The following is a 14606-nucleotide window of genomic DNA, read 5'->3' as shown; positions in this document are numbered from 1 at the left end:
TTGAGCCTAAAAAATCTAATAGTCAACGGACATAATTTAAGGGGAAAATAATCTCTTATTTGGCAGGAGAGAAAGAGTAAGTTGGGGAGGAGAGACGAATCACGAAAGCTGAGAAGTTCAAATCCTAAGTCACAAATTACTATCATTTCTAACACAGAAACCAGGTATTAGAATATTTTAACTGTGAATTTATGTAAGTTCCAGGATTTGTTGGTTTGTGAGAGGAAAGTTAATGAGTCAGAGCAGAGGGAAAAAAAGAACCATGGGACCAGAATGAAAAAAGGGCCCTCAGCAAGCGTGTTTCAGTAGAGGAAATGAAAGAGGAGGGGGGTGGGGTTAAAGGGAAAGGCAGGAGGGAGGGGGCCGGAGGCTGAAAAGTGGACACCACCCTCCTGAGGTTGTTTTCAGAACTGTAACGTGATTTTCAAGCCCTGCCTCTTTCAGTGAAAATTTATTTGGCAACTTCATATAGTCTTAAACTTCCAGGGAGCCCACGAAGTGAAAGCATCGTGACAGCTCTCAAACATGGAAACCTTTCTCTGGGCTGTGGGTCCGTGACCTCATTCCTACAAAACAGAGAAATTCACTGGGTGGCTCTAACCCACCCCAAAAGTACCACCACCAGGGAAGACAATAAAACTGGGTGAAGGATACATAAATGACTTTACGAACTGTTATCTAAAGGCAGAGAAGGGGATCGAGGGGAATCCATTCCATTGAATGTAAGTTTTTGGAGGGCCTCGGAACTTCTACCAAATTTACTAGTTCTGTCAACTAAAACAGCTAATTTAGTCAAAAGAGCTGCTGGACATTCCTTTATCAAATCCCTCTTATTGCCTTAAGAAGATACTAAACATGAAAAGTACAAGAATTATTTTCTTGTCTTTTTGCTTGAAGAAGACATAGGAACTTTGACTATTCAATAACTCACTGTCTCTGAGTGCCCTTTCCCAACAAGATGAATTATATATATAACATTTCAACAAATAGTACAAATGATGCTTATAAAATTTTTATGGGAATCTTTTGTCCAGAAGTTATTGTTTTTCCCTGTTGGACAAAAAGGAAAGATCCTCCCCAGTGGGCCTGTGTCTCATGAAGTGCTGAGGTTGTAACTGGCTGATGCTACTGCCTCCTGTATCCGTCCCTCTGAAGTAAGACCCCAGCTGTACCCCTAGAACTTGGATGATGGGTGCAGACAAAACCATGTGTGTCTAGTTCCCCAAAAAGTAAATTAAAAAAAAAGAAGAAGAAAAAGAAATATCACCGGAACAGAGAATAAATAGGTGGGGAATATCTGAATGTGACTTTAGCATTATCATAGTTTGAGAATAAAGTGGATAAGTAGAAAAGACTCTTAACTGTTAGCTGAGGAAAAATCAATTAAACAAGTTGCTATGGTTTGAATGTACACCCCAAAGTTTGAATGTTCAAAACTTAATCCCTAATGCAAAGTGGAGGCAGCCTAAGAGGTCATTAGGCCATAAAGGCTCCATATGTTTATGAATGGATTCATGCCATTATCACGGAAGTGGATTCCTGATAAGAGGATGAGTTGGGTTCTCTCTCTCTCTCTCTCTCACCTTCCACCATGGCATGGGATAGCAAGAAGGCCCTCACCAGAGTGGGCCCTGAGATCTCGAACTTCCCAGCCTCCAGAAATATAAGAAATAAATCTCTGCTCCTTATAAATGACCTACTCTGCAGTATTCTGTTACATCAGCACAAAATGGATCAAAACATACAATAACAAAACAAAGGAAATCTTTCCTGATTTAACCAGGTCCTAAAATATTAGACCTAGATATGTACTAGATACTTGATTTCATTTGACGATTTCATTAGATACATTATAAATTTAGGGAGAATATCTTCCCACCATCATTACTTAGAGACTAAAGGTTACCTATCACAGAGTATTTAATTAATGGTAGTTCTATTATCATTGCAAAAAAGAAAAAAAAAAAAAACAAGTTAAATAAAGCCACCGGCTCTTCATTTTCTTTTTAGTTTTTACGTACTCATCATAGTTTTACACTGACACAATCTGAAAGTGTCAATTACGTAATGTTGGAATGTTAGAACTGACAGGACCTTCAGTTCATCTAGCTTGAAATCCACATTCACCAAAGTAATAAAACTAAGGGCCAGACTAACCCCAATGACCCGATGAACGGAGACCCCTGGCAGTGGGCGGCTGGGTCCTGAAAGCCGCTCCCTGGATCTGCCCAGAGCAGTTCTCTTTCTTCTAGACCCACCCAACATTCTGAGTCACTGTTCTAATTCCTTTGGAATGATCAAGCATCAAATACGCATTCAACAATCAGCAACCCACCCTAGTGACCTACCTCACTTTGCATCTTCTGAGCCTCCTTTGAAGCTTGGTATGATGGTGTCTCCACAAATTCAAGCATCGACTTCCCTTTATTCTTTTCATACTCCTCTTTGTATTTAACCTTCATTGAAGAAAGCATGGAAGGGTATAGAAATCAAAAACCCTCATATAAACCGATAAATCGAGAGAAAAATATGTCTAAAATCACTCATCTTTGGAGGGAGGGTGTTTGGTGGGATCACACCTATGGTTCATCTTACAAGGATACATGTGAATCTTTCTAAATGTAGAACATAAATGTCCTGTCACAATGACTAGGAAAATGCCATGGAGGCTATGTTGACCAGTTTGATGAAAATATTTCAAATTGTATATAAAACCAGCACTCTGTACCCCATGACTGCATTAATGTACACAGCTATGATTTAATAAAAAAAAAAAAAAGAAAAACAGAAGAAACAATACAAAAGATGAAAAATAATCAACTCAAATAAAAAACTACTAATGAAAAAATAAATAAATAAAATCACTCATCCTGTTTTCTAAAATTTAAATTATTCTGGCTAATTAGGTTGATCACTTGGCACTCTATAGATAACGACATACAAAGAAAATTATCTGTAATATATAAAAGTGTTTAAGGGCCAAAAATAATTTACAACAACTACATCATGCTGCTTCAGGACTCATATATTTTGTCAAATATCTGGGATATACAGGAGCATATAATATATATACTGGGTATTATATATACGTACATGGTATACAAATATAGGTAGGTCAGAGAGAGGGAGGGAGAAAGAGAACAATCCCTACGACAGCTTGTATGTCTATCAGTAAATCATGAACAAGAAAGAAAACATACAGGTGATTCTCTATTTTTCTAACACGTACAGGACAATATCCTCTGGGTCCACTGAATTCCTTCATAGACATTGAGTCAAAAATATAAAAAGACCTTTCTTAGTGATTTCTTTCCATTTCACTACATGGTACTCAAGAATACCGGGGGGGCATCACCTATGGCTCAAAGGAGTAGGGTGCCCACCCCATATACTGGAGGTGGCGGGTTCAAACCTGGCCCCAGCCAAAAACTGCAAAAAAAGAGTATCATAAAATATTAACTTCATTTATAGTCAATCTTCAGATTATTTCAGTTTATAAAACGAGTGATATTGTCCATCTCCTAATTTAAAAAACTATAATTGTATGTAAAGCATCACAGCGTGGCTGGCTTTTTAAGCAATCTGCCTTTTCAAATTCATAGAAAAGTTTTGATGGTGATTCACTTCCTTCAAAATCCATTTTTACTAAAATTCTTATGTTTGATAATTATTTATGGAATTATTTTTAAGTGGTAGAATAATAATAATGCTCATGATAATTCAACCCCCCCAAAAAAGTTTCAATACTTAGACATGGTAACAGGAAATATAGCAAATCTCAAAATGTGTTTGTAGACATATTTTTGTTGCAAATAAGTATGACAAAGTGATTGATAAAACTGTCAGGAGTATAATAACATATGTCATTAGGATAAAATTTTAAGAGAAAAAGAAATGAAGAATTTAAACAGGAAAAAAATGTATCTTCCAAATCTTAAAGGGGAGCTGGTTAGTATGTTTTTTAAATAAATGAAGGTGAATATGAAATCATTATGGAATTTTTTAACAGAATACATTTAAAAGACTCATGTAAAATTTTATCTGAACATATGCTAGAAATGACATCTTTTATAACTATTTAAATTCAGAATCTAGAAAACAGGTATGAACTTTAAAGGGGGATAGGAAGATTTTCTTTTGCAAGTTTTTTCAAAGGGTACATACTAACTTCATAGCTGGAAGAAATATGAACCTAGGATATACTGATAACATCATTCTACCTTTTTAGTAACACTTATAATTGAATCAAAACATTGCAATAAATCTCGTGCCTGGAAAATATTACAGCTCAAAACGACAAATCAATACACTGTGAAAATTTAAATCATTCTGAGATTTAACCATAGCTTGTTGAATTCATATCTTATAAATTTTTAATTAAGTAAAGTCATGGTTATTTTATAAAATGCCTATATATTACAATACGGTTCAAGCTCTCTGGACCCATAAATACAGAGACAATAATGTCTGAGATTTTCTTTCGTGATGGTAACTTCCTTGGGATCCACCTGTTCTGTCCCTGTTCATTATCAGTCATGGTGCATCGCTGTGAGCTCTGAGCTGCAGGACACTGATGGAGTCCTGGCAGGGAGGCCGGACGCCCACAGAGCACGTACCTGGCTCTGCAGGGTGGCGTTCCCTTTGTGGTGAAGGTGTTCCACAGCGTCTGCGTCAAAATGATACATTCCTTTGTTTTCCTCAAAAAGCTTCTTATACTCTCGCTGAAATACAGAACACGAAAATAAACTTAGGATAAAAGAGACAGTGTAAACCACAAATAATCTTAGGAATGCAAACTGAGAAACACAAGCCGTCCAGTGCTGCGAAGCTGTGATCAAGTCCCCGTCCACAGTCAGTGTGGCGTGTAGATTTCTGACACCAAGGTAAACGGATGATGCCAGATAGACCCGCTCTACGTGGTCGCAGTGAGCCGCGTAGGAACTACACGAGACAGAGGGCAGTTAGCTGGCGGTAAAGGACATTCACAACGCCAAGGGGTGGCAATGAAAAAGCGCAGCGACGGTCCTTGTGTGAACAGGCAAGGGTTGGAGGAAATAAAGGCAATTGGTCTCGCCAGTGTTGTAGGACAGGAAAGTGTTTAACAGTTCCCAGAAGAAGAGAAGAAAGAACAGGGGGAAGGAACACGGGAGGCAGGGAAGAAAACAGCTGAATAGAAAGGTCACCAGGGAGGAAGACGGATGGTCACAAGGAGAACGGGAGGGTGAGAAATAATTCAACTGGTTTTCCTACAAGGACGAGGTAGGAGGTACCTAGAAGAGAAATTGAGGAATGTGGGTATACTCGGGGGAATTTTTAGATAAAGAAATTGGATTAAGGCTACTGTTTAGACATAAAGGCCAAAGGCAAATATGGAGGAGACCAGATTGGTTAAAGATGCCAAGTTTGGTCTCAGGAAGACTCCAAATGCAGCAGACAGCAATAAGACAAAACTGCTCCAAGATTCCCATCATTGGAGATTGGACATTAAGTTATTTTGCTCTGTTTGGGAAAGACTTGTAGAAGTAAACAGTAACTCTCGAAGAATCAATGCTCTGGAGACTCAAGCTCAAGCTTGTTGGTCTTTAGGCAGTGAGGGTTTCAGTAACCAGGGCAGTTTTGTTTAGAGTGGAAGGATGCCATGTGCTTAAGCAAAACTGGAGAGGGAGCAGGAAAGAGCTGGCCACAGAGGAATTCACATCTGGGTCTTAGGAGATGCTCCGAGGATTTGTGAGTGAGAGGAAGACAGCTCTGAGCCAGGGACAGAACAGATGGGAAGTCCCCGTGATCTGCCACAGGGGTGCTACGTCCACAGAGGGAGCCTGGCCTCAGGTGTTTCCAGTCAATCAGGGGGCTGAGATATGTGTCCCCCAACCCCTAGCCAGCATCAAATGAGGGCAGAGAGTTCCCCCCAGAAAGGTCATAAACACGTTCCAATAGCACGTCTTGACTGAAGAGGACAAGTTCTAAATTTTGGCTCCTCTACAAATGAAAGAGAAAGAGAAAGAGAAAGAGAGAAGAAGGGAAAAAAGAAAGAGAGCAAGGAAGAGAGGAAAGAAGGGAGGGAGGGAGGGAGGGAGGAAGGAAAGAGGGAGGAAAAAGATAATCTCTAAACATAATAACGTACATAGTCAGCTGGGCACGGTGGGGGCCCCTGTAATCCCAGCACTGTGGGAGGCCAGGGCAGGAGGATCACTTGAGCCCAGGAATTAGATGTTACAGTGAGCTGTGATCACACCACGGTCCTCCCAGGTGACAGAGCAAGACCCTGTCTCTAAATAAATAAACAAAATCCTTAGAGACTTTACACTTTGACCAGAAGTTATTTTATAAAATATATTTATAAGACAATCATCACTTGAATGGAATAAGCCAGAATGTACTTTATTACTGAGTTCAAAGCCAGAATTACTGAAGCCTACCCTAAGGATGGGTCTATACTGACAAAAGGTTAAAAAAAAAATCATTCTGAAGACAACAATCTATTTTAGTTACCAAGAATCTTAGAAACTCCTATTTGGAAAAAATAATAATAATAAGGAAAACCTATTTGAACTAAGATCTGCAAATGAAATTTCCAGGACCTGTTTCTCTCCATGTAATAGTCTCTGCTGCCTCCTAGTGGGCATCACATGGAAGTAACACAACACGTATATTTTTAATTTACCCAGTCATAAAAGTGAACACTAGAAGTCTGTTTTCCAAGCAGAAAATGCTTCCTCAAAACTTTAATTTAGTATAGTTGTACAAACTCATGAGGAATTCATATCACTCTATTCGCTACTTTTTAAAACAAAAAAAATTCTGACATCTTTAAAAAAACGGCCATTTACAACAAAGTGACAGTTTCAGCAAAATGTCTATTTACTGAGTAATCTTTATTCAATCTTTTAATTAAATGGCCTTTATAAATTAAAAAAAATCTAATTATCCTTATGTTAAAATTTAAAAGTAGGCTATTCGCAAGTGCTGTACAGTTGAGCCAAGGTATTGTTTTATAACTTTAACCATAGATATACATCAGAGAAATGCATTTTTTAAATCTTAAGCCTTCCCTCCCATGAAATCATCATTCAGTTATGATTCTTCTATGGGGGGAAAAAATCTGTGATTTAGGTAAAAGCACCATCTGACTGAAGATTTAAACGTTATAAGTGATACATAAAATAAATGTAACATAGTCTTCGCTGGGTTTTTTCTGTGTTGAAGAAATGATAGAAATAATTTATATTAAGCTGTGATTTTTTATCAGTATTACTATAGAATAAAGGTCAATATTCTCAAAAAGAAATATTGCCTGTGAGTGGCTTACAATTTTTAAATTGCCACTATATATTTCTATTGGCCTATTGACACATGAAAGCCCATGTCTCCAGGAAGTGTAACCTAAGCATGGATAGGGAAAAGTCAAGGGCAAACGTCAGTGCCGTGCTCAGAACCGAATGTCCAAGACTGGATGTGAAGAAAGCAAAGGGCTCAAGAACAGAGGTTTATCCATTAGAGAAGCTTGTCTGTGAGTCATGGGTACAACGTGACACTCATGGAACAGAGGGAGGGGCAGGAGGAATGAACACAGACAGGGCAAGACGGTCTGATGCCAGTGCCCAGGCACTCAGGGCTAATTTTAGGCCCGTCGATCATTCTGCTAACTACCGGTCCCTGGTCAACAACCTGGAAAGAATGTTGTCCTGCTCTTCATCTAAGGAGCCGTGATTAAAGAACAAAGGTAAATAAGTGAATCTCCGTAAGTACAAACTCTTTACACACATTATACCTTTCAGGAAGGATGACAGTGGGGATGATGGTCACCAAAGAAGGCTTACGAAATAATGAATATAAGATTCAAAAGACTGAAGCCAAGGATAGATTATTCCTGAAAACTGACATGAAGTTGTATCTCTTTATCTCATTATCTAACTGTTTGGGAACCAGGTTATTTTATTTATTTATTTACTTTTTTTTTTTTTTTGGTGACAGAGTCTCCCTCTGTCGCCCTGGACACAGTGCCCTGGCATCATCACAGCTCACAGCAACCTCAAACTCTTGGGCTCAAGAGATCCTCCCGTCTCAGCCTCCCAAGTAGCTGGGACTACTGGTGTCTGCCACAACAAAACGCCCAGCTAGTTTTTTCTATTTTTAGTAGAAATGGGGTCTCACTCTTGCTCAGACTGGTCTTGAACCCGAGTTCAAGAAACCTACCTGCCTCAGCCTCCCAGAGTGCTGGGATAATAGACGTGAGTGACCGTTCCCAGCCAGGAACAGGAACAGGATTTCTACCACAGATTGTTAAGTTCATGACCATGGGCACGTCTGCTGAAGACAACTATCCTTATTTTTCTACAGCCTTGTCCAACACCTATTTCTCCATCTGATGTGAGCCTGGCCCAAAGCAGATATTTAGTAAAGTAGGATAATTTTGAGTAAGTGAGAGATAGAAGTAAGCATGAAAATAATTTGGGGTCAAATGAGAGTTCACCATCACAACAAGGCGTCCTGACATGTACAGTCAGGGTCCAGACACATGGACCCTGAGGGTGAAATTCTGAGGGGCTAACAGCTCAGGCAGTGAACACAAGTATTTCCACCAGGACATAAAAAAGAACTTTACCCTCCCTTCCTGATGACCTTGACTTAGAACGTGGAAACCATCACAAGACTAAAAGCATAGCGTCAATGTAATAAAACCACCTTTAACATTTATTTTCAGAAAGAATACAATTCACACTTAGTGTTTTTATGTTACCGAGGGCATACCAAGTTCTGGCCTAGATAAAATAAAAGGTCCTTGACTTGAGAGCCTGGACTTCAAGTGGTTTTAATCTAACACAGAGGAAGAGAGGAGAAGAAGAAAGACAGAAGGAACATTCGCACAAACTCTTTGAAGCGTCGTTGTATTTAAGAACTAGCAACAACTCCCTCTAGAAAGCGACAGCTTTGGTGGGTTTGACGCAAGCAGATCACTACTTTTCAAGGAGTTAGTCGCTGAGGGAGGAGTGGCACACACGCACGTCCAACAGAGCAGGTGAGCCCAGAACACCGCAGGCATATTGGCTTCTTGGGGCCATCAGGAGACGCACTTACACCGCTGAGCATTTTGCTGGCTTTCAAAGCATGTTCTAAAAACAACAAATTTGGGAGATCTGAAACTGGATCGTGCATATGTTGAATGTCTTTCTTGTACTTCACCTATGGAAATAACACGGAAGAAAATACCATCTAGGAGAAGAAAACGTTATGCTTTCGCGTTACTGCCGTTATTATTCCTAACGCATCACAAAGTAGCACTACTTAGTGGGAAATGGACAGGTGAATTTACAAGTGGCCACTAGATGGTGCTGATTTACTACCGAATGAGTTAAAAAAGTTGAATTTCTGTAGCCACTTGACGATCTTGTGATAATCCCGTGTATTGTTTACATATTCAGGAAGGGTGATGTCAACATGATCAAATAACTTTCAGTGAAATTCTGCTTTAGAAAATAAAGAGACTAGCCACTTTATTCCCTAGAAATTACTACAGCATTTCAATTACGCTTTGAGATGATTTTAGGCTTTTGGTGTTTTTCATCCTGTAGCCACATAGACCTGTTTTTCTTTGTTTTAGCCAACTGCTTTGTAACCGTGACACTAGTAATAATAATAAAATATTAATAACAGCAAGAATAGCACACATTTACTATGTAACAAAGATTTCTCTAAACCCTTTATGTGTATTAAGTCTTTAATCTCTATAAAAACTTCAGCTCCAATTTATAGATGAGTAAACTGAGGCACAGAAAGCCGAAGGCATAACAGTAAGTGATGGGGGAGAGTATAAATCTAGTCCCTCTGATTCTAAACTTTGAGTTTTTAGGACTGTGCTCTAGATGCCTTTACGTCTATTTCATTTCAATTTCCTTTATGTCTGTACACATACAAAAAACAATCAAACGAAAAAAATAAATCATTCTAATACTCCCAGGGAACCTAAAAGACAGAAACACCCATTTCAAATGCGGGAAACGAACTAACATTGGTTATTGAACACAAATAAGATATCTTCTAAACATTAATGAAAGTGGGGCCAACTAAGTCCCCAGGAGATGGCAGGGGTTGACAGGTTTAAATGATCTAAAAAGCAACAGTTCGGGGCAGCATCTGTGGCTCAAAGGAGTAGGGTGCTGGCCCCATATGCCAGAGGAGGCAGGTTCAAACCCAGCCCCAGTCAAAAAAAAAAAAAAAAAAGCAACAGTTTGACAGTATTTAATTTCCATACCTAAAAAGTAACTCTACAGATTTTCAACTGTCACAATCAGTATTTTCAATGTTGCTATTTTTATACGCTGCTTAATTCTAATAAGAATTTTAGAACATTGTATAAAATGAATCTTGATGACTTTTTAAAACAGGAAATGAAAACAAATCTTATGAAATATTTAATAGTATTTAGATGGGGGATAAGAAAGAAATGTTAAGCTATTACAAGTGTAGCTTCGGAAATTTCTTTATAATAAACTAGCACGTACCAGATAATACTTTATAATAAACTCAATTTCATAGGCATAATGACACGAGATAACTATTGTCCTAAGTACTAATTAGTGACAATAGAGAATTCTTTTCTTCAAACCTCTGTAATCTATTTCCACTCTTGATCAGAAATAATAATTTCATTGCACTATTACTCCTATTTATTAAGTAATTAGTAGTCAGCAACCACTGCACTGTTATTCCTATTTATTAAGTAATTAGTAATCAGTAGCCATGAGTAATAAATCGCAATAATACATTTTTCTCAAAAAGATTTTCAGAAAAATCTTTTTCTCCACATTACTTGGAAACTACATGATTTTGATCAAGTCTCAGTAATTACAACACAGTTGATTCTAAGAAAACAAGAATCAAAAGACACTGAAAATAATTTCCCATGAATTACAACTTACGTCACTGGCCAAGGTGGCAGCGAGCTGATTTTGCCTAAAAACAGCACTTTCAAGAGGATTATAATGATGCTTCTGATCCTTCATTTCATTATCAAATTTTTCTTTGTATTTAATCTGTCATGAAAGAAAAACAGGATAAATTAAACAGTACACTTAAGTTCAAAAGTAACACATGTGGTTTTTAAAGAAATCTAATAAGAGCCACCTTAAAAATGAATAGTTGCAATGTTTAAATTCCTAGTAAATTCTTCTGTAAAGCTTAATTAGGCATAAACGTTAAAAAAACAAAAACAAGAAAGCCCTTCTTGAACATTGATCACAAATGCAATTAAGCATGAACTCAGATCCTATTAACGAGAATTATGCACTAAAATACCGAGATTTTTAAATGTCAATTTCCACTTCTGCATTCCTATAATTTATGATCAATTAGAAGCTGTGACCACAAATGTCGTAAGGTCTACCTAGGCCCCAGAATTTGAATATGAATTTTCCTAAAGGAATTACACTAAATAAAGGACATGGTCTGCCCTATGGTTTTTTCTCATTATTCCCATATTTCATTCTTTTTGGAAAATTTAGTTTTAGGAATTACAATCTCTGAAATCTCCTGGGTCTATTTAATATTATTATTTTTTATTTCTATGCTTTACAATCTTTTCATCAAGGAAATCATCTCCAATATTCACTCTAAATTTTCTTTCTCTTTTTAAAGTAGTCTTAGAACAACCAAAAGAGGATTATCAATTTATTTTGGGGGTACTATATTTTTCTCCATATATAAAGAATTATGTGGGGCAGCACCTGTGGCTCAAAGGAGTAGGGTGCCAGTCCCATATGCCGGAGGTGGTGGGTTCAAACCCAGCCCCGGCCAAAAAAAGAAAAAAAGAATTATGTGAATATATGTTATAATTAATTGTACTATAAATATAAGCACCCTATAAAAAAAAAAAAAGAAATTTTAGCTACTCACATCTCACACTCTCTGTGTTTTCTATAGCCAGTAAAGCATTCACAGACTTCAAAATCAAAGTAAGTTGTTTTGGCTTGGTACCCACAGCTCAGTGGTTAGGGTGCAGGCCACATACATGGGGGCTGGTAGGTTCGAACTCAACCCAGGCCTGCTAAACAACAATGACAACCACAACAAAAAAAATAATAACCAGGCACTGTGGTGGGCACCTGTAGTCCCAGCTACTTGGGAGGTTGAGGCAAGAAAATTGCTTAAGCCCAAGAGTTTGAGGTTGCTGTGAGCTATGGCATCACAGTACTCTACCAAGGGCAACATAGTGAGGCTCTGAGACTCTGTCCCCCCATCAAAAAAAAAGTAAGTTGTTTTGTTCTCTCATAATATTTTCCCAATAACATAATGCTTACAATCTTCTGTTTTCTTATAACCTTCTCATAATGTGCCTTTATTCACATATCTAAAGGATCTGCCTTGCAAAGACCCTTATTAAAAAGCAATTTGGGGGATGCCTGCCATCATTTGTGTTAATCAAACATGTATACAGACAGGACAAAGGTCCCCTTCAAAGTCGATTGTCTGGCACCTATGGAAGAAAGCTAGTGGAAAATCTTGGCGGAAAGACAGCATTTGGGGGCTATTTTAAGATGGCTTATAGGAAATTTATTTTGTTGTGGTTCTTTTTGATAATAACTTTCTGATATTCACATTGCCTCAGAAATTTCCTCTCACCAGTTGCCAAGACCTCATTAAAAAAAGAAAAACTGGGGGTTTTTTTAATAGTTTTGTGTCTTGAAATCAAGGCCAAAATCATAAATGGAATAAATTTGGATTTCCTTCACTATTTCTACACAAGTAGCTGGCCCCAAAGCAAAGGCTTTCCCTGCCTGGTCTGCCGTCAACACACAATCCCACACACTTCACATCTTCTCCACCTCTCTGCTTTTCACTGTACTTTAATCATCAGCTCTTTTAGTGCCTAAAGGGTATTCTCTCAACAAAGACAGTGTACTCCTTAATTGACTTCCCTTGAGAGGACATTTCTGACTCACCCAGATTCACCAACATAGTCTATTAGCCAAATTTCAAAAATAGGTTATGCAAACTGTGCAGAGAGAGCACCCAGCAGAGGGTTCTACACTAGGAGCAGAGGTGATCCATAGGGTAGTTGAAATTGTTCTTTTTTATTCTTAAATCAGGCATTTGCTTGATTTAAATGTACAGATATTCTTCGATCTACAAGGGGGTTTCATCTCAGTAAACTTATCATAAGTCGAAAATATCATTAGGTTGAAAATGCATTTGTAACAGTACATCTAACCTACGGAAAATCGTATCTTACCCTCGCCTACTTTAACCACGCTCAGAACACTTACCCTAGCCTACTACTGCACAAAATCATCTAACCCCAAGCCTATTTCATAAGTGAGGAACATCTCATGTAAATTACCAAATACTGTGTTGTAAGTAAAAAAACAAGATTGTGGCATGAATACTCAAAACACAGTTTCTAGGGAATGTGTTTCACTTTTCACACCAGGGTAAAGTTGAAAAATCTCGAGTCACACCATTAGAAGTCGCAGACATCTGTATATTTCTGAGAAACAGTAATAAATCTGTCATTCGTATCCTGAATGTACCAAGAAGCAATGTGTGGTGAGATGTAGCTTATTCTAAACTTCAATTCTCTAAGTGATTTGATTCCAAGGTGCCTAGGGAACAAACACACAAGAATTTTCCTCATTAATTAACCACAAACTGCATTATATTAAAAAAAAAAAAAAAATACATTGACCAGGCACTGACCCACCGCTGCTTCTTACTCTTTGTGTAAGTAAGCACAGAAATGAACTAAGAAAATAACTGGCTAAAACATGTTACATCTCTTATCTTCTGTTTCACTCAATAACGATACAGATACACTCAACATTTTATCCTATTTTCAACCTTCCGTTCACACATTTGAGCATCTTCGAGCATCTCCCGAGAGAGCTCCAAGCAATGATTTTCCTTGACCCTACCTAGTTACCCAACCACAGAGCAAAGCCCATCCCCCCTGGTTTTAAGACTGCATGAGAGAAAATTAGGTGTTAGGTGACTTTGTTGTGGCTTTAAGACGCAATGTTACTCCTTACAACTAAGTGAAACATCACAGAAGTGGCAAACCCAACACGGGTACTCAATAGCAGTGTGGATCTGATCAATCAGCACTTAAGTGCACATTTGGAAATGAATCAATGAAGACCAAGCTGGGAGAAGGGGGAGAAGGGGATGGATAAATTCACACCTATTGGGTATGGTGTACACTGTTTGGGTGGAGGGCCTGCTTATATCCTGGACTCAATTTGTATAAAAATAAAGTAAGTAAAAAGAACATGTGTAACCCCTAAGATCCTGAAATTAAAAAAACACTAGGTCAATTATTCTGGAAACAAATCAAGTTACTTCATGGGATTGATTCATTTATATTATGAACAGCAAAGCCAGTGGTCCTGATGTTTACTGTATTTTTTATAATACTCTGTAGGTAGATGAGATCAAGTTCCTAAAAATGTGATTCAGAATTTTAACATGCTTAGCAGGACGCTCAGAGGCTCAACTTTGGAAAAAACACTGGGGCTGTTAAGATACAGTCACAACATTCAAACTAGCTCCTCCTAACTGATCTGGACAGAGCGGTGTCTCCGTGGTGTGAAGCCGACTTCCAATTCCCGAAGTTA

General features: G+C 38.1%; 1 protein-coding gene across 2 annotated transcripts in view; it reads right to left on the bottom strand.

The window, feature by feature from the left end:
- Positions 1-14606, bottom strand: part of NEBL (nebulette) — a 357606-nt gene that overhangs the window by 64331 nt on the left and 278669 nt on the right. Inside the window, exons 8-11 of one of the 2 annotated variants that reach the window (XM_003786766.2) lie at positions 10920-11033; positions 9079-9183; positions 4617-4721; positions 2349-2456 (exon numbers count right to left, since the gene is read on the bottom strand). The exons of the other annotated variant lie outside the window; for it this stretch is intronic. Of the exons in view, the coding sequence (XP_003786814.1) occupies positions 2349-2456; positions 4617-4721; positions 9079-9183; positions 10920-11033 (432 nt within the window). The remainder of the gene's footprint in view (positions 1-2348; positions 2457-4616; positions 4722-9078; positions 9184-10919; positions 11034-14606) is intronic. 2 annotated transcript variants of the gene reach the window in all.

The sequence above is a fragment of the Otolemur garnettii genome, unplaced genomic scaffold, assembly GCF_000181295.1.
Source record: "Otolemur garnettii isolate 467f Iridium unplaced genomic scaffold, OtoGar3 scaffold00019, whole genome shotgun sequence".
In the NCBI taxonomy this organism is placed as follows: domain Eukaryota; kingdom Metazoa; phylum Chordata; class Mammalia; order Primates; family Galagidae; genus Otolemur; species Otolemur garnettii.
Note: the sequence above shows the minus strand (reverse complement) of the source record. Positions and strands in the feature narration are given on the sequence as shown.